The sequence below is a fragment of the Pecten maximus genome, chromosome 8 (assembly GCF_902652985.1).
Source record: "Pecten maximus chromosome 8, xPecMax1.1, whole genome shotgun sequence".
Lineage (NCBI taxonomy): Eukaryota > Metazoa > Mollusca > Bivalvia > Pectinida > Pectinidae > Pecten > Pecten maximus.
In genome coordinates, this window is record NC_047022.1 from 34,513,234 (window position 1) to 34,539,016 (window position 25,783).

Here is a 25,783-nt window from a genome sequence, read left to right on the forward strand (position 1 = left end):
TATTTAACATTTTGAAAACCAACGCCGACGCCGGAGTGACGACATAAGCTCTCACTCTTCTTCGAAGAGACGAGCTAAAAAGTGAGATATTTCATACACTGTACACATAGGACCTTAAAGTATGTCACCGTCATTCATTTCAGCAAACTTGTTAGTCCTTCATCAAACCATGCCACCAGCCCCAGTGCTTGACCCTGGTCCTCTTGGTAAATAATAAGAAAATCACATCTGACATGTGACTTTGGACAAAGGTCAAAGTTAATAAGTCCATTACCAACCATGCCCTATATAGTGACTCTAGGCCTTTTGATAAATTGAGAATAAGTTGTTTATTATATAAGATGCCTCTTACCAACAGCTGCTGCAACACCACATCAGTTTAGCTAACTTTCCCTTTGTGAATGTGACGTCATAATCAAAACCTTCCGTTTGTGAGGGCTACCTAAATTGGTGACCCCAGTTTTCCTTGAAAGGTATATTATTACAGTGTGTATTTGTGTGAAGACTGTAATAATACAAATAACAACAGGCCGACCTTGTAGTTGTTCAGTCACTTTAATGACATTTATTTATGGACAATTTGTACAAGTATATCCCATATATCACAAAACTTCCTACATTTATTACACACTCAGTCAATTTGAATTCACAGACAAGTTCTATTTATACTTCCCATGCCAAAGGAAATCATATGGACTCATCTCCTTCTTTATACCCAAATAGTTTTTTCGCGCACATTCTTCAAAACTGAAAGGATTAATATTAGTTCTTTTCAGTTTCTCTTCCTGGGCTGCCTCCTTCTCCAGCATTTCTTTAGTTACAACACGCGACTTCATTGGTGTTTGTGCAGATAGATGTTTGAGCATGCGTCGGATTTTTGGTAGTTCAATATCACCACCTATCTCAAACAATATTCTATTTGCCTTGACAGGACAAGCAAAGTCTTTGATGCTGCCCTTACCAGCTCCCATACGTGTATTTGCTGGCTTCTGGGTAACTGGTCGCCATGGATATTCTATCCTCCATGTTGCAAACATCTTTTGATCATCAATAACACGATTCAGTGTGATACGAATGTTATTCAGGTGTTTGTAATAAAGGTAACCTCCATTCACAGTCTGTAAGAAATATATACACAGAAGTAAGGAATTTAAAGAATAAACTAAATAATCACAAAAAAAAATTCACAAATCCTTTTCAATATTTGCTTTTCAAAATGCATTATACAGAAGGTATATCATCCTATTAAATTCAGTGAGGAGGATGTGTTTTATTATTACTTGTTATATCTCATTATATTGCTCTAATGAAATATAAAGCTGGATTCTCAGTGTATTTATGGTCATTACTTTTCAAATGAGGATGGAATAACATGGCATAAAACAGGTGAAATATTTCATATAGTAGATTTTACACAATATATTGTTACTTTTGGAGAAAAGAGGGAAATCAAACAGCTTGTATCAGTTAATAAACCAAGAATTTTACACAGTGAAGAGGATGACACCAAAATCAGGTTAAATATAAGTTTCTATATATATAAGAACAAGAGGCCAATGGGCCTTAACCCTTTCAACCCTAAGAAACCTAAGTGGACTCTACCATGCCTTCATCATTTGAAGTCCAATATGGTCAGTAGGGGTGAAAGGGTTATAACAGTCACCTGAGATTTGAAATATTTCCGTTAATTCAATTTACCCTTTTTGGCCCTACCCAAAAGCCCCTAGGGGTCAGTCAGTGCCAACATGTGTATACCATTAAGCTGTCATTCCATGCTGATAATGTTAACAATGAATTCCAATAACAAGAGGCCCAGAGGGCCTGTATCGCTCACCTGGTTTCATGAGATATGAAACAAGAATTTTGCTTAAGTATATTTGTCGCTGGTATTGCTATGTCAATATATATCATAAGCATTTTATATGGGTACATGTACATTGGTTTTATTTTAATACTAAAAATGCCAAAAGGTGCATTAATCCATGAAATGAAATTGACTTTTGGCGTGACCCCATAGGGATGCTACCACACAAATGTGAGTGATATCCATTGCTTAGTTTCAGAGAAGATCTTGTTTAGACCAATTGGCCCCTTTTGACCCTGCCCTCTGCCCCCTTGGGGTCAGCTCCTTCCTCTATACAATTTTGAATCCCTACCCCAATAGGATGCTAATAGTCAAATATGAGCTGTTTCAGAGAAGTTGTTCATATCAATTTAGCCAAATTGACCCCTTTTGGCCCAGCCCCTCAGCCTCCAGGGGGTCGGCCCCATCATTTGTACAATTTTGAATCCTTAACCCAAGGGAATGCTACCAGTCACATATTAAAGATATCCATTGCTTAGTTTCAGAGAAAAGGTTGTTTATATCAATTCTGCCAAAATAACCCCTTTTGGCCCCGCCTCTTAGGTCCCCTGGGGTCAGCCCTGTCATTTGTGCAATTTTGAATCCCTACCCTAGGGGGTTGCTACCAGGCAAATATGAGTGATATCCATTGCTTAGTTTCAGAGAAGAAGTTGTTTATATCAATTTAGCTGAATTAACCCCTTTTGGTCCCGCCCCTCAGCCCCCAGGGAGGTAGACCCCCACCATTTGTACAATTTTGAATCCCTACCCCAAAGGGATTTTCACAGTCAAAATTGAGCAATATATATTGCTTAGTTTCAGAGGAGAAGTTGTTCATATCAATTTAGCCAAATTGACCCCTCTTGGCCCCGCCCCTCAGGCCCCCCGGGGGTCAGCCACACCATTTGTACAATTTAGAATCCCCACCCCATAGTGTTGCTACCAGGCAAATATGAGCAATATCCTTTGCTCGGTTTCAGAGAAGAAGTTGTTTATATCAATATAGCTATATTGACCACATTTGGCCCCGCCCCTCAGGCCCCTAGGGGTTCAGTCCCGTCATTTGTACAATTTTGAATCCCCACCCCAAAGTGATGCTACCAGGCAAATATGATTGATATCCATTGCTCGGTCCAGAGAAGTTGTTTATATCAATACAGCTATATATTGACCCATTTTTGCCCCGCCTCTCAGGCCCCTAGGGGGTCAGCACCACCATTTGTACAATTTTGAATCCCCAACCCAAAGTGATGCTACCAGGCAAATATGATTGATATCCATTGCTCGGTCCAGAGAAGTTGTTTATATCAATACAGCTATATATTGACCCATTTTTGCCCCGCCCTTCAGGCCCCTGGGGGTCAGCCCCATCATTTGTACTATTTTGAATCCCCACCCCAAAGTAATGCTACCAGGCGAATAAGAGCGATATCAATAGCTCGGTTCCAGAGAAGAAGTCGTTAATATCAATATAGCTATATTGACCCATTTTTGCCCCGCCCCTCAGGCCCCTAGGGGGTCAGCACCACCATTTGTACAATTTTGAATCCCCACCCCATAGTGATGCTTCCAGACAAATAGGAGCAATATCCTTTGCTCGGTTTCAGAGAAGAAGTCGTTTATATCAATATAGCCAAATTGACCCCTTTTGGCCCCGCCCCTCAGGCCCCTGGGGGGTCAGCCCCATCATTTGTACAATTTTGAGTCCCCTACCCATAGGGATGTTTCTGACCAAATTTGGTCAAATTCTGATCAGTGGTTATGAAGAAGAAGTCAATTGTTGACGGACGGACGGACGGACGGACGGACGAACGGACGGACGAACGGACGGACAACAGACGACGGACGACGGACGCCACGGTATGGCATAAGCTCACCTTGGTCCTTCGAACCAGGTGAGCTAAAAATCAAACAAATCATAGTCAAAAATGTGATTTCCCTATATAAACTGTAGTAAAATTTACCCCCTCCCCAGGGGTAAACGTGTGACCCCAGAGTCATTAAATTCATAATTTTAGTAAAGACCCTTCCATCTATTAAGGGTATTTGATTCCATCAAATCTGAGAGTAGAGAAGAAGATTTTTGAAATTTCAGTGAATTTGACTCTTTTTAGCCCTGCCCATCAGCCCCTGGGGGTCAGTCAGGGCCAACATGTGTATACCATCAAACTGCCATCACAAGCTGATAATGTTAACCAAGTTAGAATGAATTCCAATAGAAATCAAACAAATTATAGTAACAAGAGGCCCAGGGGCCTTAACGGTCATCTGACTCTAAATTAAAACCCTTATATTATTGTAGTATGTATTCTCTGTAGCAAGTATATAGTGGCACTGTTGGCCATGGTGGCCATTTTGGATTTCTGGCCGACCCGATAAATAACAACACTTGGTAAGGACCATCTCAGGATCATTTCTGGTAAGTTAGAGCTTAATCCCACTGGTGGAATTTGAGAAGAAGTTTGAAATAGGTGTTGTTCAGGAAAACCATGATTGCGCAATCATGTTACAAAATGGACACCATTGCTGCCATGTCAAAGTTTTTACAAGGCCGAAAAAATAACAACAATATGTTGGCTCGCCTTCCTTGACATCCTCTACCATTTCCAGCTCAATGGCACCAATGGAACTGGAGAAGAAGTTTAAAATGTGTTTTTCAAGATGGCCGCCCTCTTGGATTTCAGACCAATCCAAAAAATAACAACACTTGGTCAGGATCCTCTCAGGAACATTTCAGGCAAGTTTCAGCTCAATAGCACTGATTGAACTCGAGAAGACGTTTAAAATGTGTTTTTCAAGATGGCGGCTATGGCGACCCGAAAAATAACAACACTTGGTCGGGATCATCTCAGGATCATTTCAGGCAAGTTTCAGCTTAATCCCACTGGTGGAACTTGAGAAGAAGTTTAAAATGTGTTTTTCAAGATGGTGGCTATGGCAGCCATCTTGGATTTCAGACCGACCCAAAAAATAACAACACTTGGTAGGGATCATATCAGGATCATATCAGGATCATTTCAGGCAAGTTTCAGCTCAATAGCACTGTTGGAACGTGAGGAGAAGTTTAAAATGTGTTTTCAAGATGGCAGCTATGGCGGCCATCTTGGATTTCGGACCGACCCGAAAAATAACGACACTTGGTCAGGACCATCTCAGGATCATTTCTGGCAAGTTTCAGCTCAATCCCACTGGTGGAACTTGAGAAGAAGTTTAAAATGTGAAAAGTTTACGGACGGCGGACCCTTTGGTTCAGATGACCTAAAAATGTGATTTCCCTATAAAAACGCTAGTAAGGTTTACCCCCTCCCCAGGGGCAAACGTGAGACCCCTGGGTCATGAAATTCACAATTTTGGTAAAGCACCTTAAGACCCTTCCATCTATGAAGAGTGTTTGATTCAATCATATCTAAGAGTAGAGAAGAAGATTTTTGAAGTTTTAGTCAATTTTGCCCTTTTTAGCCCCGCCCCTCAGGCCCCTGGGGGAGAGGACCATACAATTCACAATTTTGTTTGACCTTTAGCCATAGAAGCTTCCAGCCAAATTTCATTGAATTTGGTTAAGGGGTTTTGGAGAAGAAGTCGAAAATGTCAATTATTTACGGACGGACAACGGATGACAACGGACAAAAGGTGATTAGAATAGGTCACTTGAGACTTCGTCTCAGGTGACCTAAAAAGTCAATGGCTTTGTAGGCAGTTTGCTTTCTATCAATGCAGCAGACCCATCATATTTTTTATTTTGCTTATAATGTCAACATACAACACACACAACATCTGGTTAAATGTTTTAGTTCATCAAGTTAATCTGACATTATATGTACAAAACTGACTTCTTAGTGTTTTTTTCTAAATTTTCCATTATGAGTGCTGGCTCAGCAAATAGCATATGATTATCTACATCTAGTTCTAGCTGTGGAGGTTTGCAGTAAGGAAGACTTATCCTCTAGTAAGACACATTCATTATATAGAGACAGTGAATATATTCATCAATATCTCCAAAATGGATACATCTATGATCAATAAGTTTATCAGTGTTCTCTTCACTATGACATTTGCCAGCAATCCAAAATTCAATAACTTGACTCTTTGAGATTTAAAGCAATTGTGTTAACAATACAGCACTTCTGGGCCCAGTTGTTCAAAAGGTGATTAGGCTAATCACAGTTTAACAACGATATTAAAATCCCGATAAAATAATTTCTGGTAAAACTCATTTGACAAAATTTTCTTAAACTATAAAACCTACCAGTCTCGTCATTACCTGCTGATTTTGAAGGATATACACATATATGATTTGAAGTGAAGGCGAAATGACATTTTCACTAATCAAGTGATTAAGCTAACCACCCTTTGAACAACTGGGCCCAGGTACACTAAATATCTCTACCTATTGTATAAGGTATCTGTAGCCAGAGACCTACATGTAAGAAGAAGCCAAGAGCTCGTTCAATTTACACACACTGCCAAACAGGCATATATAGAGATGCATTTTGAGTGGCTTAAAGATACTGTTGTGTGGTATTTAGCATTGAGGTCAACTGAACATGACCAATTACCAGCCACTGTCAAATCTCCATAATATGTATGTATATAATGATGATGATCTGTTTTTTAATCAGATTGGCCAAATGTTCAGTTCATCAAGCTAAGCTGACCATACTTAAACATCTAACTTGTTAGTTTTGTGTATAAATTTTCCGTTAATCTACATTTGATTATAGCTCTTGCTTTGGAGCTTTCCCGCGAGGATAACTCCTCTATTAGTAACACTCATACATTATATAGGAATAGTAAATATATTTGTCAATATCTCCAAAACAGAATGATATACAGTAAACCTCCACTTCAAATCTTCAAATATGCAGATAGTTTTAACACATATTTTTTCAATAAAATCAATAATTTTCTAGCTAGTGTTAGTTTGTATCTACGCCCAACAAATTTATCAGTGTTCTCTTCACCGTGACATTTGCCAACAACCCAAATTTCAACAACTGGTCTGTTATAGATTTTAAGCAACTGAGCTAATAAGGTACCACATCCTATATATACAAAATACCTCTACCTTTAGCATAAGCCAGAGACCTATAAAACCGTTCAATTACTGTAAAAGGGGGCATAACTCTTAACTATTAATAGTCTACAGGACAGTTATACAGTCTTTATATAGAGATAATACGTCAACAGCATCAATCTTGTTTTTTTCAATAAGAGCTAAAGTGTACTTTCTCCGATCAGGTAAATATAAATTTCTGGTCAAATTTCAGATATCAGATTTGGTTAAGTGCAGGTGTGGCAGTTGATAGGTCATGATAAAAGTTAACACAGTAAAATCAGAGAAATTTCAAATCAGCGCATTTAAATACTAATGCTGGCTGCTATGTTCGACTGATCATATCAATCAATAATTAGTTCAGATTTCTGAATAGTCTACAAACAGTTCCTTCAAAAATATTTCTGCTGTGTTCAATTTTTGTTTTCTTGTGGGGTCCAACCATGATGCCATCAATTCATTTTGTGGAAATTATGTTATTTTTTTAAATTTTGAGTTGGTTGAGAGACTTCACCATTTTTTGCAATAATTTTCAGGTTGAATTTTTGAGCAGATTTCGTCCAAAGACTACTTGTCATGTAAAGTCAAAAATGAAGGAACCATGCTGTTTCTTTGCAATAATATTCTCAATAGGTGTGTGAAGCCATACATTAATTTGTGAAAATAATTTTATTTCTACACTTTCTAGACATATTTCTGACTTAACTATTTTACAAACAATTTACAGGTTTAAAGATTTGTCCTCTCTTTTAAGTATATGCTTAAAATTTTCAGTATGTTTGGACTAGGGTACTGTAATAATGTAGGCAAAAAAATGAAGTTATTCAGAAAAGTGCATAACAATATATTTATCCATGCAGAATATCTGTAAAATTATTATTGAAATAAATTTATCACATCAATACAAATGACAATTGATGTAATGTATTTTAAAATGATGTTGTTCTTTAACTACTTGCTCATATATATACAAGGCATAAAATGATTTTTGTAATATTAGATGACTACATTCCTTTTATGATACAGTATACATGTACAATATTACCTGTATTCCTATATGTCCATACTGTAGCTTGTTATGTACAAGTTCTGGACCTCGTATTAATGACAAATCCTTGGGCAACCGTCTGATTTTAAAAGCACCAACTTGTTGAGTTCCTTGAACAAACTGTGGGGTCTTGTCCATGATAAACAAGCGACGAGATTTAGGATTTTCTGGTAAATCAATTTCTAAAACATACAAATAAAAAACTGTATTGTAATGTGTATGTTGTATAGATTTCAAGCCTTTTATTTTACTGATCTATATTACACATTTGTCTTGTTCAGTCTGATGAAACAATTAAGAAATCAATGTTCTTATACAATCTGTATTAATGGAAGACAAAAACTAAATGGTGAACCATCTGTATAGTGTGTGTATATCTCATTTTTACTTGTTTATTACTTGTTCTGTTATAACATTATTTTTGTATCAACAAAATGTGACCATGCTTGACTCAAATGAGACTTTTAGTACCGGTAACATATACTTACTGAAATTTTACAGATGGTTAAATTTTAGATGAAGGACTAACTTTTGAAAAGATACAGAATCACTGTAAAGCCCCCTTCCCTCCCAATTATCATTGGAAAGAGGAAGAAGAGGTACTTGATTTACCATTATTTTATCTACTTTTCTTTTCTACCACGTGCACTTACCTTTTGTCTCAGGTAGTATGAGATCTTTAAAAGCTGCTACTTGAGTTATTTGGATGATACCAGTAATTTCTGAAATGAATTAATATCATCTTACATAAATAATGCAAATTTCCATGTTTCATACTTAAACTCCTCACTCAGAGGGATCATGATAACCATGAATGCTGTGATACAACAATGTACCCGGTATACGGAGGATCAATACATACAGATCTGGTTCAAACCAAATCCAAAGCCATTCTAAGGAACCTTTTATATGCCCTCATTAACTTGTTCAAAGAACTTTTTGTATAGTAAACAAATCAAGACATTTGCATTGAACATTTCTGTAACGCCTGGAGCATTACACACCCTTGATGTGTAATTTTTCAGTGCTGATTCATGATCAACTGTTGCTTGTGGTCCATGATGAGTTACTTTGTGAAACAAACCACACAAACTCAGTCTAGTACTCATGGTGGGGAATCACATGGTCTGAAGAAGTTGGTGAGTATCACAAACTCAAAATGGCGGCTGCCAGCTAGTATATTCACTTATAATTACCTCTCACTAGCATTAGCATCACTTGGAATGCATTGCAATAAAAATATTTTAACAAAATATTTGGAAATTCATAGGGGTAACAGAGACATACATTGTAGTTTAAATGAGGTTTTGCATTGTATAGGCCATTAAACATTGAAATTATCATTGATAAAGTATGTTGGACTGAAAGTTAACCCCAATGGCAACTGAAATAAGAGTTATTATCAACCCAACAAGTGAAGAGCAGATACAAACCTCTGGCGGAAATTTTAGTACATAAGAGGCTCAATAGGCCTGTATCACCTGGTTCTATAGCAATTTTGAAGTTGATCTAGGTCATTTCAGAAGATACTAAGTTGATTGCCTCTTTATTCAAATATTTCAGAAGGCTAGGTTTATTTATGTAAATGAATTTTAAAGTCTTATATTCCATCATACAAATGGCCTAATATCAGGGGTTGGAGTCTCTTGGCTATCGAGAAAAGATTAAAGCACATAACACTGGCACGTACCCCTGTTACCTTGAATGTAGATCATGAACATTGATTTGAACAAACTTAGTAGCCCTAAATTAATTCACCCAAGCATGCTATAGACCCAATATCAAGTCCCTGCACCATTTGGTTATTAAGAAGTGGTTTAAAGATTTAATTAGCATTTGACCCCCGTGACCTTGGTCAAGGTCATTGATTTGAACAAACTTGGTAGCCCTTCAGCCCAGCATGGTACAGGCCTAATACAAAGTCCCTGGTCCTGTTGGTTATTGAGAAGAAGCTGTATAAATATTTTAGCCTATTTGACCTCTGACCTTGAATGTAGGTAGATGTCATTCATTTGAACAAACTTTTTATATGTAGCTCTTTATCCAAGCATGCCACAGGACCAACATCAGGTATATCTGTGTCTTATGTTTATTGAGAAGAAATTGTTTAAAGGGACAAGTTGATGCCAGACAGAGCGAGGAGACATGTACTGCACCACAGCATTTTCCAACTTGCCCTTTGGGCAGTTGAGCTAAAAACAACAAGAGTGTTTAAAATAATATGATGCTATATATATATAGATCACATTTTGGTGACATTTCTTGTAGGTACGAAATGAGAACAAAAATTTATCTAGCTAGCTATAGGTGAAGGGGAAAGAAAAAAAAGGGTGCCAGGTGATCAGGTAAATGTCAGCCTCAGCCATTGATATAAATTTTTCACAAGAAGGTTTCGGGTTTGACGGTATAAGTTACATGTATATGGGTGGTCGGGTGGCACAGTGGTAATTGACACACTAGTACGTACTAGTGGCAGTGCCTTTCACCTAGTCGGTCAAGGCTTGATTCCTGACCGACCATATGGGTCCTCCAACACTATATTTTAAGCTTCCTCGCACGCTTGCATGCAGGCCAACAAGCGTGATAAATATTTGCTTATATATATAAACATACATGTACATGTAACTTGTTTCACTAAATGCTGTAAAATAAAATAAAGATAACAATAAAATCTAACCTGCACAACAGCGGATGCATCATAGTTTTTGGAATGCCAAAACATCAAGTGGACATGACACAAAACAATGGTCTGGTTTGCAAATTGGTTTGGCTTATAATTAGTTTTGTTTAACGTGCTATCGACAGTAGTAAGGTCAATTCAGGACGGCCTCCCCCTGTGTGCGAGCCGATACATGCGTGTGTATATGTAAGGTATGTGTGTGAGACTGTCTTGTTTCCTTATGATTTAGGAGAAAAATTCCAGCTGTGACTAGCAAGAAAAAATGTGACACCCGTAGGCCTAGTAACATACATCCACCCCCCCCCCCCCCCCCCCCCCCCCGCTCCCCCGAATATATAAATTCAAAATTTTTTAAAATATAATGAACGCGGTAACAAAGACGCATCTAAGTACATTGGATTGGCAAAACATATGACAAAGCGGATTACATTACCTACCTTTGTGACACTTATGACATTTACTGCCCACATGTTTGACGATGGAAAACATCGTGCACCGCCACAGATTTGTGACACCAGATTGTGCAAAACGTCATTGATCTTTGTGTAGTAAGGGAAGTAACTCTAACTAGTTTTCCGATTTAGGCCTAGCTGTCACAACGCGCGAAAGCACCTGGAATCCGAAGCAAAACAATCTGGAAAGGTGATGAGTTAGGTCTAGGATTAAGGTCATACTTGCTAATCATGATTTTTCATAATTTTAGGAAGTTGCACAGATGATGTCGATAGTTTTAATTTAGTCGATCGGGTCTTCTTTTCACGAAGAGAAATTTTACAATTTGCTACATTTGTATGACCGGTACGGTGAGGCCGACTTCTACATTTGTATTTCGAATGCCCTACAGTAGGCCTAGGCCTAGTCCGAAGGGCCATAAATCCTAAGGCCCGATAGTCGAAAGGAGCGATGTTAATGTCGCTTTATTGCATTGTCGGGCTATAGAAGCAGTTGTTAACATGATATTGTTAAAACTGAGTTCCGATCAGATGCATTATAAAGCAATGGTCATCTGTATTTTAACCAAACTGGACATTCATAAATTTGGTAAAATGCGGGTAGACATCTAAATATAGATTGATTTTACCCCGCCACGTCTTTATCCAAGAAAGTTTCCTTTGAAGCATTTGACATTGAATCTGTAATAAACTTATTATTGCTATTACACATAAGATTGAAAAAAAAAGAATTAAGTAACAATTTTGAGTAATGTTGATATCAAACTATTTATCAACATTACTATATAGACTATACAACTTGACGTGAACTTGTATTAATATTACCTATTTTCAGAATATTAGACCTTCTGATTAATTGACCTTGGGACTAAAGAGCATTCAGACTGTATTGGTGTCGCCCTAATAGCTTAGTGGCATCCAGTATATTATGATTTAATAAGGCCTAAATCCCTAAAGCGAATGTTAATTGTGTCAACAATTTCAATTTTATAAGGTTTTAGAATATATGTGTTATTACGATGTTATCCACCACTAGGCCTTGGCATGAGCACAGCCACAATCCATATTACCAGGTTGGGGAAAAGCACAAACTTGCATATATATGTAAAAGGAACGGGTAGACTGTGTTGCTTGTACAAAGTGACAAACCTGGTCTCTGCATGTCTCTCAGCTGATGGAGAATATGTTTCTGTAAAAGGATCGTAGAGAAATGCGGAGCTGGACCAAGGTTCGAACCTGGGACTTCTGAACACAAGCCGGATACCGCATGCTCCTGCAAATTGAGCTACCATGGCCAGCTGATGCAGATGATCAACATGGTCCAGTTTCGCTATACACTTCTTTGGCTGTTCTTTCACATTTATTATTATGCAAACTTGCCATTAAACACCAGTTGATCATGAGGTAAAGCTTGTCACTAAAAAGAGCCAAAATCAGTTTGAAGTAAGTTAACTTTTTAAAAAAAAATTGTCCAAGTCACATTGATTTAGTCATGCAACATCATACAACTGCAAATATAGAGATTATTTGTAGTTTGAAATTAAAAGTACCAAAAATTCATGCAATACTTCTGGTAGAGTAACGTCATGTTTCGAAGAAGACAATGCTTTCCTTAAACACCCTTTAGTAAAATGATATTTACCTTCTTGTGAAATAATGTACCATTAAATGATATATTGTGAAATAATGTACCATTAAATGATATATTGCAAATTTTTAGATTTACTGTTTAAGCAATTTTTGGCAAAAAATGACTGAGAAGTGACCATCTTAGATTTGGAGAAGTTTGCTTTTGTTTTTCCTTAAGAGGAACAAGAAGAGGATTTCTCAAACTTCATATTTCGGTTCCTGTTATATTAATAGTCCCCTCAAAAAAATGTAGTTGTGCCAATTGAGTTTTGAGTCGGGTTAAAAAAAACATGGCTGACAGGTGGCAGTCTTTTATTTTGCAGAAACATTCCATGACCAAATTGCCCAGTTTTACCAAAATTTGAATTCTATTATCACCCACATTAAATTGTACAGGCCTGAGCTTGCTTTCCAAAGCAAAACAAAAGAACAAAAAAATGACCATAGTAGACATTTGCAACAAGTACGTTATCTTATTATCGATTACATAAACTTTCATTGGGAGTACATGTATTTTCAATAACTAACCCATTTCAAATTGGTTACTTAGTTGACTATGAAATTGTCCCTTTAACTTTAATTTAATCAGTTACCTTCAAAATTTTGTTGCTATAGATTAGATTCATGAAATGTTGTAAACATTTTGAATGTTTTCACTTTCAACTTATATTACGGTTCCAGAGTCCTGTGAAAATGTCTAGTCCAGCTCAAAAGGTTACCAGGAACCATCGTGAAATGTACAAAGCTAAAACACCTCCATGGAAAGAAAAGTACCGACAGGTTAGTATGGGGAAGGATTTGAGAGGGGGAGGAGGGGGGATCGGGGCTTTAGCAATGTGTCGTGTACCAAAAGTGGGTCACTGCCCTCCATTATGACATTTGACCTACATCCGATGGGGTGTTATATTCTGATAAATTGTCTTGTTCTGGCCTTTAATAGCATGCAACTTGATGTTAAATGAGGTACTACTACCCAGACTGCATTGCGGTTCCCTTCATAACACCTCTGTAAACGGCTCACGCTATTTCAAGATTCTTGAAAAACGTATTTGTGGTATATAATCAATTTGTTTCTCCAATTTCGAAGTTTCTTCTTGTGTTTTTTACTTCTGCATGATTCTAAGTTACTTCAGAAAATAAATCACATCATTTAAAAAATCTATTGAGTATTCCTGAGTAAAGAGTCGCACATGGTTACGCTGTGTTTACATTTCATTCAAACTGCAACTTCTGCTTTCACTTTACTTATCTTACAAGAAAGGGAATCGGAACATTATTACACTTTTAACAAAGAGAACATGTTATTTGTTGGCCAATTAACTGGTAGGTCATGTTCATTATGCAAGTTCAAAATCAATAATAGTATATAATTTTATTGAAATTAGTGAGTTTACCACCGCAGATATAACAAGATGGTGAACAATTTTGAACAGAGTCTGGTATTAACTGTATACCCAGTCCTGTACCATGTATACTTGTGTTAATCATGTAATAATGATAATAATGCCACACGTTTTAATGACTATCAATGACATACCATTCTGCCCTTTCTCTCATTCCGATGTCTTTCAGAGGCGTGTATAACAGCTGCACTGTACACCGCCATATTCGAAATAAGCAATGCTAATTTTGTAAATATGGTTAAACATTTTCTCCCCAAAAGTTAAAAAAAAGTATTGTTAAAACCAATATATCACAAACGAAGCAACTAACTGCAGTTTCTTTCTTCAGTGTACATGTGTGTGTGTGTTAGGGGCCGCCATGTTGACCCATTTCACAACGCACTGAAGCTATAAATAAGATGACCTTGAGGTCAATAGTAGAAGTGTGTGAGCTGTTTACAGAGGTGTTGTAAAGGGAACCGCACTGCACTCTTGGAGGGATTGCTACAAAAATGACCGTAGTTAATCATTTGTGTAATACTAATTTCATGGTACCTGATCATGATCTATTATTTAAACCATATTTATTCAAACTATTGAAGTTGAATTAATTTTATCTGAATGTTTGATGACTGCAGAGGTGCCTGGACAGATTGAGACAAAGCAGAGAAAAACTGCAGGCCAAATTCAGAAAACTAGGAGATATGGACTCCAATAAGATGGAAGACGACACATTTATCAGTGACTTGATGAAAGAGGAGCTACAGGGTCTGAAGGAGTCGTTGAAGCACCCTGGATCTCAAGCAACTGAGGTAAGTGTTACATATAATTAGATGTAGCTAGTGATCGACATGTGAATTAATGATGTTTCTGAAAGCTTTTACTGAATAGTTTGAGTTCCTGTTGCAAAGAGGACCAAGTTTAAACAATAGCAAAACAAATATGATTTTTGTCTGTTTTTTGTTTTGTTTTTATGATTATTTGTAATTGTAGGTTGATGACTTTGATATTGGTGATCTCACAACAGACATTGATAATGTGCTGACTTTGTTTGAAGACATACAAGCAGAACTCAAAATGGAAGGTATCACTAACCTTACTTCATTTAATTTTCTCTTCCTCTTGAAATCTTTAATGATTTCCTGACTGAAAATGCTTTATGGAATAATACCAGTGATTTTTCAGGCTATTTTTGTGAAAAAAACATTTCTTGGAAATTGAGAAAATTTTAAGGGAAAACTGATGCCTTTGGGATAACTTGTAATACCAGGTATTTGGGGATTAATACAGTGAAACCATCCATGATTAATCCTCGTACATCAGGTTTTAATTGTTTTGGCACTGGTAACTAATAAAAAGTGATTTTTTCATCCCTTTTTTACAGGGGCCTGTACCTTTTCAATTGGGAAAATACAGCGGCATTTTTCCCCAATTGGGAAAATTTGCTGTTGGTTTTAAATGCAAAAAAAAGTCAATAACACATCCAAATATTTATTTATCTGTTAAACTTTCAACATTCATCTGGCCTAATGATTCTTAATAGATATCTAAAGTGCCATTTTCCTTGTTTTTTGCCCCTTGAACATGTCCACCAAAGAGTCCAGGCCAGTGGTCATGTTTTTTTCAATTTTCTTGAAGGATGTGTCCCAAGTTTTACACCCTTTGTAACAAATGGCTTACAACTCGAATGTGCACCAAAAAATAAACAATTCTCAAACAATTCTCAGTACTTGCACATGTAGCCACATGTCACATTACTGTGATAAAGCCAAGAGAAGGCAGATCCATATTTGGCAGCATTAAATGTTCGTCTATCGACGCTGCTTCTCTTTTTTTCCCGATAAAGTTAATACCAGATTTTCGTCACGGGTTACATGTACATTGACGTTTGCTACGGGTAAACATTCCGTCTGGACGGTTAATAAAACATATTCAATGTTGGTTGATGATTCATTGGTTGACGGGTTGTTTGGTATATCGTCGCAGGAAGACTTTTTGAAGTAGTCACTCACTTTCGTAAGGCCTTTCCTATCTTTTTTTGTCAGTCTTTTGACATAATATTTCGAGTTGTGCGACTCTTGTTTACATGATCTTAAACTTTCAAGCGCTTGTCATAGCATATGTGAGACACGTGTGCAATTTAAACACTCGATCGACACAGACTTTCGCGGTGCGCTCGATTTGAAACATTGAGGAAAACGACATCAATTCAGACACGGAAACAGAAAGCACAGGAATTTGAGATATCGAACGCGACCAACATAGAACGAGAACACCGGCGTTGAAAATATCTTGTGAAATACATTTTGATCGGCATTTCTTTATACCAATTAATATGAAGGGATATTTTCTGAATGGGAAAATATGAGCAAGAAATTGGGAAAATACAACAAAATTTCTCTAGGGGAAGGGGCCGAAATTCGGCCCCAAATCGAACCTAAAAAAAAACACTGATTTAAGAGACCCAGAGTCCCTTGCAGGGATACTAAAAATTTCTAATGACCCCATACAAAATGTGATACAAAAAGAAAGGGGTTCCAGAATGAGTGTGAACACATTTTTTCTATCACAATTTTATAAATATTTCGTCAATATTTCATATTTCATTTCTTAAAAAATATATGATCTTTGAATTAAAAGCAAATATTCTTGATTTGAATTTTTAAAGTTCCTCTCTGTTATTTTTTGTTTTTGATTCTGGAATTTCCTGTCCGAATTCACACTTATTTTTAATTGCCCAATTGACACCAATTCCATACCACAGATGCAGTTTGTATCATTTTCATCAGCAAATGTCTTCGAAATGTCTGAACTGAAGGTGTCACTGGGGACCTAGTTTTTATTTCAATACATTGCTATTTCACTGCAGTTTTCATTTATAATAATGCAGTTGGGTTGAATTGATTTGGGAGTTTCAGTGGGGCAATTGGGAATTATCTTGATGAAATCTCATTGGGAATGGGATCAGTACCGGACCCCATTTATGCTCTGTATTGATTTATAAATTTATTCACAAATGATTTCAAATTGATTTAGTGTTTTTAATGTCCATGATTATTCTGTGACTCTAATTTGTCGATCCAAAATTTCTACCAGGTACTGCATATACATAATTCCATGCTTGTGTCATAATTCCACATTCACATCATGAATACATGTACTGTGTTTGTTCTAATTAACACCCAGCGGTACCCCAGACCTCCTCCCAGTGTTCTACACAAGTTGCATGTTGTAATATAATATGAGACATTAACTTCTAGTTAAAACTTTAGTAAACAAATACTGCTGTCTTTATTTTACAATTAATGTTGGTACCCCTGTAACAGTGGGGGTATACTGGAATCAGGTTGTCCGTCCATCTGTCCGACTGTAGACACAACAATATACCGGCTACTCCTCCTAAACTACTGAGGAAATTTCAATGAAACTTTATGGCAATAAGCCAATAACCCTTATACATTGTAGATGTGCGTACTCTATATCATGTTGTAATTTTGTGGTTACCATGGTAATGTTGGTACCCCTGTAACAGTGGGGGTATACTGGAATCAGGTTGTCCGTCCATCTGTCCGACTGTAGACACAACAATATACCGGCTACTCCTCCTAAACTACTGAGGGAATTTCAACGAAACTTTATGGCAATAACCCTTATACATTGTAGATGTGCGTAAACAATATCATGTTGTAATTTTGTGGTTACCATGGTAACCAGGTCACTATACTTCGTTTTTTGGGTGAGGGGGAATTTTGTCCAGTCAACTCCTCATAAACCTGTGAACTGCTTCAAGTCAAACTACACAAGGGTGATATCATAGGAACCATGTGTAAATGTGCATGCATGATATTTTCTACAGAATTTTTGGTTTCCATGGTTACCAGGTTTCAATACCAATATTCTCGTGGAAAACTTTGTCAAGACAACTCAGACAACTCCTATATAGCTATCAACAGATTTCATTTGAAATTAACAGGAATGTTAGGGACTCATAATGTGTACAAATTTAGGTTGCCGTGGTAACCCGTTCACTAAAATCAGGTTTTTGTTGGAAAATCTTCACCAGAGGGGTGGGGGGTATGAGTTGGCCCTCTAGACGACTGTTCTAGTTTATGTTGTATCAGTATGGCCTAGCGAGTTACTTAAATCATTTATCATTTGAAAAAGTAAAAAGAACGTTGTTTAAAGGGAGCTGCAGGGAGATAAATATGGTATCCCGTTTTATTCTGATATTTCTATGATATTACTACGAGTCCATATCAGATTTAGTGGTCTTTGGTTACACGTTTAAGTGTGTACATGTACATACATCACTTATCATTATCTCTAGATAATTACTCGTTCATCTCATATTCAGTTATGCTACGCAATATGATATGTAATTGTCTTTATTTTTAGAGCTGAAGTTAATAGAAGAATTTGAAAGGTATGAATCAAGTTTGAAAGAGGAGGAAGCTATATTGTGTAGTGCCATTGAAGAGCTATGTACAGACGAAGTCATTTGTCCCGTTTGTCAGAAGTAAGTTGTGCTCATAATTCAATGCTGCTTTTGTCAAAAATAAGTGTCTTTATAATTGTATCCCTGCCTTACACAAAGTTATTCCATTTCTGGACTGATTTATATTAGTAATTGGCAGAAAATATGATGGTTTCATAGTAATTTCATTTGGGAAGGAACAAATCTAAGTGCTAACAGCAGTCTTAAGCAATCATCGCCAAATTTCACTAGAACAAATCCATTCGTAACTCTTGGGGGAATCAAAATGTCGCTTTTTTCAATGATCCTGATGGGTGCAGGATGGGACTGGAAATATTTCTTCCCAAAAAATGCTAAGAACACACTAGACAATCTTGTCTCCTTCTGCAAAGTATTTGTTTGTGATTAAGTAAGATGATTCATGCTTTTATATGTTTGAAGACATTTGTTGAATTTAAATAAATTAATAGAAAAAATGCTTAAATCGTACACAATGACATGTTTTATCCATGATTATCCCAAACTTTTTTCTGTGCAAATAATTACGCTTGCTTCCTGGTTTGTTGGCGCGAGGGGAGGTAACTTGTATACACTTTAGTTGATGCGACATTGGAAAGTCACCTTAAGCTCTTAGGTTGATAGAAATGGCCCTCGGCCATCGAATACTGTTTTTGGTCTCGTATTTTACAATTGGAAATCGAGAAATGAAATATCCAATTATTTTTTTATACGGTACTTAAAATGAAAGTAGAATACTTTCGATTGGTTCGTCATTTCCGAGAAATAAGCAAAAAAATGGCCGTGCTGGTGGAGATATATAGTTGAGGTGATTATAAGGAGAAACCTAATGTTAGCTTGTTTCGGCAACAGAGATTCTGATAGCAAGGGAGGCCTCGACACTTTGATTTTTGACAGCTTTACCATGCAATTCTTGTAAATTTATGTGTATTAGTACAATGGTATCATGACTTGTGATATTAACTTTCACTAACCATGTTGATTGGCAGGGATACAGGGCATCAGGATCAATAATGAGATTGTACACTTTTGTATTTTTGTATTTCTGGCTGCCTCTGTATTACACACAACATACCTGAATGTTGGCACTTTATAGTTAATTATGTTGGCAGTATATTGCTAAGTTATGTTGGCTCTTTATAGCTAATTATGTTGGCAGTATATTGCTAAGTTATGTTGGCACTTTATAGCTAATTATGTTGGCACTATGTAGCTAAGTTATGTTGGCACTATGTAGCTAAGTCATGTTGGCAGTATGTAGCTAAGTTATGTTGGCAGTCTGTAGCTAAGTCATGTTGGCAGTATGTAGCTAAGTCATGTTGGCAGTATGTAGCTAAGTCATGTTGGCAGTATGTAGCTAAGTTATGTTGGCAGTATGTAGCTAAGTCATGTTGGCACTATGTAGCTAAGTTATGTTTGCAGTATGTAGCTAAGTTATGTTGGCACTATGTAGCTAAGTTATGTTGGCAGTATGTAGCTAAGTCATGTTGGCAGTATGTAGCTAAGTCATGTTGGCAGTATGTAGCTAAGTCATGTTGGCAGTATGTAGCTAAGTCATGTTGGCACTATGTAGCTAAGTCATGTTGGCAGTATGTAGCTAAGTCATGTTGGCACTTTGTAGCTAAGTCATGTTGGCAGTATGTAGCTAAGTCATGTTGGCAGTATGTAGCTAAGTCATGTTGGCAGTATGTAGCTAAGTCATGTTGGCACTATGTAGCTAAGTTATGTTTGCAGTATGTAGCTAAGTCATGTTGGCAGTATGTAGCTAAGTTATGTTGGTACTATGTAGCTAAGTTATGTTGGCAGTATGTAGCTAAGTTATGTTGGCAGTATGTAGCTAAGTCATGTTGGCAGTATGTAGCTAAGTCATGTTGGCAGTATGTAGCTAAGTCATGTTGGCAGTATGTAGCTAAGTCATGTTGGCAGTATGTAGCTAAGTCATGTTGGCACTATGTAGCTAAGTCATGTTGGCAGTATGTAGCTAAGTCATGTTGGCACTTTGTAGCTAAGTCATGTTGGCAGTATGTAGCTAAGTCATGTTGGCAGTATGTAGCTAAGTCATGTTGGCAGTATGTAGCTAAGTCATGTTGGCAGTATGTAGCTAAGTCATGTTGGCAGTATGTAGCTAAGTCATGTTGGCAGTCTGTAGCTAAGTCATGTTGGCAGTATGTAGCTAAGTTATGTTGGCACTATGTAGCTAAGTCATGTTGGCAGTATGTAGCTAAGTTATGTTGGCAGTATGTAGCTAAGTTACATTGTATGTTGGCAGTATGTAGCTAAGTTACATTGTATGTTGGCAGTATGTAGCTAAGTCATGTTGGCAGTATGTAGCTAAGTTACATTGTATGTTGGCAGTATGTAGCTAAGTCATGTTGGCAGTATGTAGCTAAGTCATGTTGGCACTATGTAGCTAAGTCATGTTGGCACTATGTAGCTAAGTCATGTTGGCACTATGTAGCTAAGTTATGTTGGCAGTATGTAGCTAAGTCATGTTGGCAGTATGTAGCTAAGTTATGTTGGCAGTCTGTAGCTAAGTCATGTTGGCAGTATGTAGCTAAGTTATGTTGGCACTATGTAGCTAAGTCATGTTGGCAGTATGTAGCTAAGTTATGTTGGCAGTATGTAGCTAAGTTACATTGTATGTTGGCAGTATGTAGCTAAGTTACATTGTATGTTGGCAGTATGTAGCTAAGTCATGTTGGCAGTATGTAGCTAAGTCATGTTGGCAGTATGTAGCTAATTATTTACTTCTGTTTATGTAATTGCTTTTACAGAAGTCCTTTGATGATCAACAAATCTGTGATATTCTGTCAGTGTGGCGTGAGAGTAAATACTGAGGTAAATTACACAGTCCAGAACAACCTTATTCTCTCTTGATTTACCATATCTATAATTACATTTTCCCTGATACACACGTGAAACATGAAAATGTTCGATTTATTTATTATTAATATAAGATGCATGATTTATTCATTATTAATGTAACTGATGTTGCTGTATGGTTATCACTGCATTTTGATCAAGATCAGTTTAGATGAAGAAAAAAGATCCATGAGTTGTCTCCCCTGGTATCAAACCCAGACATGTTAGGGCTATTCCATTAAAATATCTACCTGACCCCAGGAGTCTAAAATAATTCACTTCTATCCATTGTTGGATTTCTTTCCTATAAGTTCTAGTAATTTATTCAATAAATTCTATGGGTGGTACTCCTTAACAAAACCAGGAGTCCTGGGGTGGGATAGATGTTTACTGGAACAACACTGTCAGGAACATCTGTACTTTAAAGATTTGTGTTTAATTCAGTTTCTTAGAAAGTAGAAGTGTTGTTCTTAAAAAAGCTAGAAGATTCATGTTTTAGTTTATCTCAACAACTATCCAGATTAATTATATATAATATTAATTAAATATTTTTCTTTGGGAGGCAAAAACCTCAGAATTGGAGAAATGACTATACATGTATATAAAGATCATATTAAATCATATATCCAGTTCAGTTCAAATTCAGTATTTTAGGTATATTGAAACAAAACAAAATGATATATACCAGACTGATTTTTATCTCACTTCTCAGGCAGATGAAATGATATTTTAGGAGAAATGTTTATATTTAGGTGATATTTAGAACTAGTGAATTTTCATGTTATATAATTTTGAAATGCATTAGTTTATAAACATAAATACATGTATACCATGGCTATAGAGCTTGCTACAGCTTAATTACAAAATATACATAGAATTTACTGTATCTCGGTGTTTGTTTTAAAGTTACTAAATGGACAAAATTGGACAAGGATGTTAAATATACTCTTTGTCGGTAACTTGGGCAATGGTTGAAATGGCCAATTTAATTTCAATTATTACTTATTAATATGCTATAAATATTTTTGTCAGAAAGCAAGGTTGTTACAATGTCCTTTATTTATGATACATTTATCAATCACTATTTTGTTTTATGATAATCAGGGACAAAAGTAAATGAATAAAGAACTTTAAGACATATCTTGAATGCTGAAGTCTTGTATCATTATTTTCACAGGAGGACTGTTTGACATTGGTACATGTGAAACATCTATTGGATGAAGGTATGACTGGTCACACAGCTGTGTGTGATGGCCAAGCAATCTTTGCTGTTGTACAGGATCTTGGAACTCAGAACCTCCTCATGTCATGCAAGGTGAATTTTGGATTTGACAGGCAGATCAATTTTTACAGGTCTTTTATTTCAAAAAGTTTCAGGGCAAATCTTATTCTGCTTAAAAGAGTGGGTATTTTACTAAATTTGTCAATGTATACATAATATTGGAGAATAGAAATGTAAAAGTTGTGTTAGCTAAAAACAAAAAGATTTTGCTATTGCATCTCATTAACCGATAGGTTAATGGTAGATAGTTATTATTCAATAACATATATATATGTGGTAGCTAGGTATTAATCAGTGCTTTTCTTTCCTTGGTCCCAACATATGTTCTATTGAAGTATGATATATACAACTTACTCTTTTGGTTCCTTTTAGCACTGTGATTGGATGTCCATTGTGATATAAATGTTCCCTCAAGGTTGATGATAGAAGAAAGATCTGTAACAGATTTCCTTGTTGTTGTGGGCAGAGAAATCCAATGGGATGATTCCTGTCATCCTGTCAATAACTAGTCCTGTCACAATCTGACACATCAACACAGTTCTCCTGTTCAGTTACACGGTGCTGCCATAGATATCTTAAGAGGTCACCTAATACATTGTCACCACTAACTATTAATACTGAAGCCTGACTGTAAAGAAATGGTATGTATATGTTGAATTATATATTTGTGTGGAAAAGGCTCAACCACTGTTACATCTTGTCACCCTGCAAGCCTGACTAATAATATCTTATATTTTGATTTGGACTAGGTAAATATTGGACTGGGTTCCAACCATGTAATGATTTGACATTGTACATGAATATGAGATTAGGTGTGATATGTGATGTCATACAGTATGTAAAAGTTATATTGTACAGTGTATACAATATATGGTATACAGTGTGTAAAGTTATATGGCAGAGTATGTAAAAGTTATGTGTATACAATGTGTAAAGTTATGTGTATACAATGTGTGTATACAATGTGTAAAAGTTATGTGTATACAGTGTGTAAACAATGTGTAAAAGTTATGTGTATACAATGTGTGTATACAATGTGTAAAAGTTATGTGTATACAATGTAAAACTTATGTGTATGGTTGTATACCATATATTTTATACACTGTACACATAACTTTTACACATTGTATACACAGTGTGTACAGTTATATGGCAGAGTATGTAAAAGTTATGTGTATACAGTGTGTAAACAATGTGTAAAAGTTATGTATACAGTGTATAAAATATATGGTTGTATACACATAACTTTTACACATTGTTTACACACTGTATACGCATAACTTTTACACATTGTATACACACTGTATACACAGTGTGTACAGTTATATGGCACAGTATGTAAAAGTTATGTGTATACTGTGTAAAATTTGTGTGTATACAGTGTGTAAAAGTTATGTATACAGGGTATAAAATATATGGTATACAGTAAGTGTGTACAGTTATATGGCACAGTATGTAAAAGTTATGTGTATACAATGTGTAAAAGTTATGTGTATACAATGTGTAAAAGTTATGTGTATACAATGTGTAAAAGTTATGTGTCAGTGTATAGAATGTGTAAAAGTTATGTGTATACAGTGTGTAAAAGTTATGTGTATACAGTGTAAACAATATGTGTATACAGTGTGAAAAAGTTATGTATACAGTGTGTAAAAGTTGTGTATACAGTTTGTAAAAGTTACACATACAACGTGTAAAAGTTATGTGTATACAATGTGTAAAAGTTATGTGTATACAGTGTGTAAAAGTTATGTGTATACAGTGTTTAAAAGTTATGTATACAGTGTTTAAAAGTTATGTGTATACAGTGTGTAAAAGTTATGTGTATACAATGTGTAAAAGTTATGTGTATACAGTGTAAACAATATGTGTATACAGTGTGTAAAAGTTATGTATACAGTGTGTAAAAGTTATGTATACAGTGTGTAAAAGTTACACATACAATGTGTAAAAGTTATGTTATACAATGTAAAAGGCGTGTCAAACACTTTGTTGATATGGACAAGTTATGTCAAACAGTCTGTTGATGTTGACAAGTTATGTCAAACAGTCTGTTGATGTGGACAAGTTATGTCAATATGTAAATGTGACATTTTACATTGTGTACTGATACATCGCGCAATGTGGTTTAAAGTTACTCATTACGATTTGTGAGTTATAAGGTAATCTGATCTATAGCCATTGTGCTTCGTCTGTCTCGCAAACTTTTCACATTTCAAACTTTTTCTCAGGTTCCACTGGTTGACTTCATCTTAGATTTTTTATCGAAATGATCCTGATATAGTCCTGACCAGGTGTTGTTATTTTTCGGGTCGGTCTGAAATCCAAGGTGCCGTCATCTTGAAAATCACATTTTAATCTTCTCCAGTTCCACTGGTGCCCTTGAGCGCGGAATGTATGGGGATGGCAAATACTCTTGGGATATGTCTTGACAAAATTGAAGGCTTGCAGGCAACCAGTTGATTTGTTACTGACACAAATGACTAAAATGCTTGGCTGACACCAGTATATTGTATATCTTTCCTTTGAAACTTTAAAAAGGTGATACCCCTAGAAAATGTCAACATTACCTTTATACTCTATCGTAATTCCTTTGGAGGAGACCACGTGTATGTAGGATTACTTTACAGAAGGGAAGTAACTCTGGTAGATCAGAATGCAGATTCCAAATTTTGTTAACTTGTATTACCGGTATGTTGAAAGATGATTTTGATGAATAATCTATGGTAAATTGAGCTTTCATTTAACTATATGTTGTACATGTCAGTTGTAGTTAACTATTTATTAAATTATTTTTTATATAAACATGTTTCAATAAAATGTTGTTTGTTATAAACTGATGCCTTTGTATCAATTTATTTAGCCATTATAAGATTAATGTTTTAAAATGTATTCATAGCAGCATTACTAGTGTTAAAATCTCTTTAGGGCAACACTACCCTATAACAGCACAACTGAAGTCAAATGATGCTAGGTGTATAGCCATGCTACAAATAGTATTGTGATATTTGATGTCACAATTTACATTGTGCACTCTGTGACATAACTACGTAGTAACTG

The 25,783-nt window shown here is 36.1% G+C and overlaps 2 protein-coding genes across 2 annotated transcripts; one reads left to right on the forward strand and one right to left on the reverse strand.

The window, feature by feature from the left end:
- Positions 1–536: 536 nt before the first annotated feature.
- On the reverse strand, positions 537–11,172 carry LOC117333292 (39S ribosomal protein L16, mitochondrial-like). The gene is made up of 4 exons (XM_033892523.1): positions 11,062–11,172; positions 8,598–8,666; positions 7,942–8,126; positions 537–1,118 (listed from the first exon to the last, which is right to left on the reverse strand). The coding sequence occupies exons 1-4, from the start codon at positions 11,111–11,113 to the stop codon at positions 660–662; spliced, it is 765 nt and encodes a 254-aa protein (XP_033748414.1). The 5' UTR covers positions 11,114–11,172; the 3' UTR covers positions 537–659.
- Positions 11,173–25,559, forward strand: LOC117333293 (RPA-interacting protein A-like). Its single transcript, XM_033892524.1, has 8 exons — positions 11,173–11,266; positions 13,387–13,485; positions 14,726–14,899; positions 15,081–15,171; positions 18,483–18,603; positions 21,354–21,417; positions 22,619–22,756; positions 23,096–25,559. Exons 2-8 carry the CDS (start codon positions 13,399–13,401, stop codon positions 23,123–23,125), a joined length of 705 nt encoding a protein of 234 aa, XP_033748415.1. The 5' UTR covers positions 11,173–11,266; positions 13,387–13,398; the 3' UTR covers positions 23,126–25,559.
- Positions 25,560–25,783: the final 224 nt, after the last annotated feature.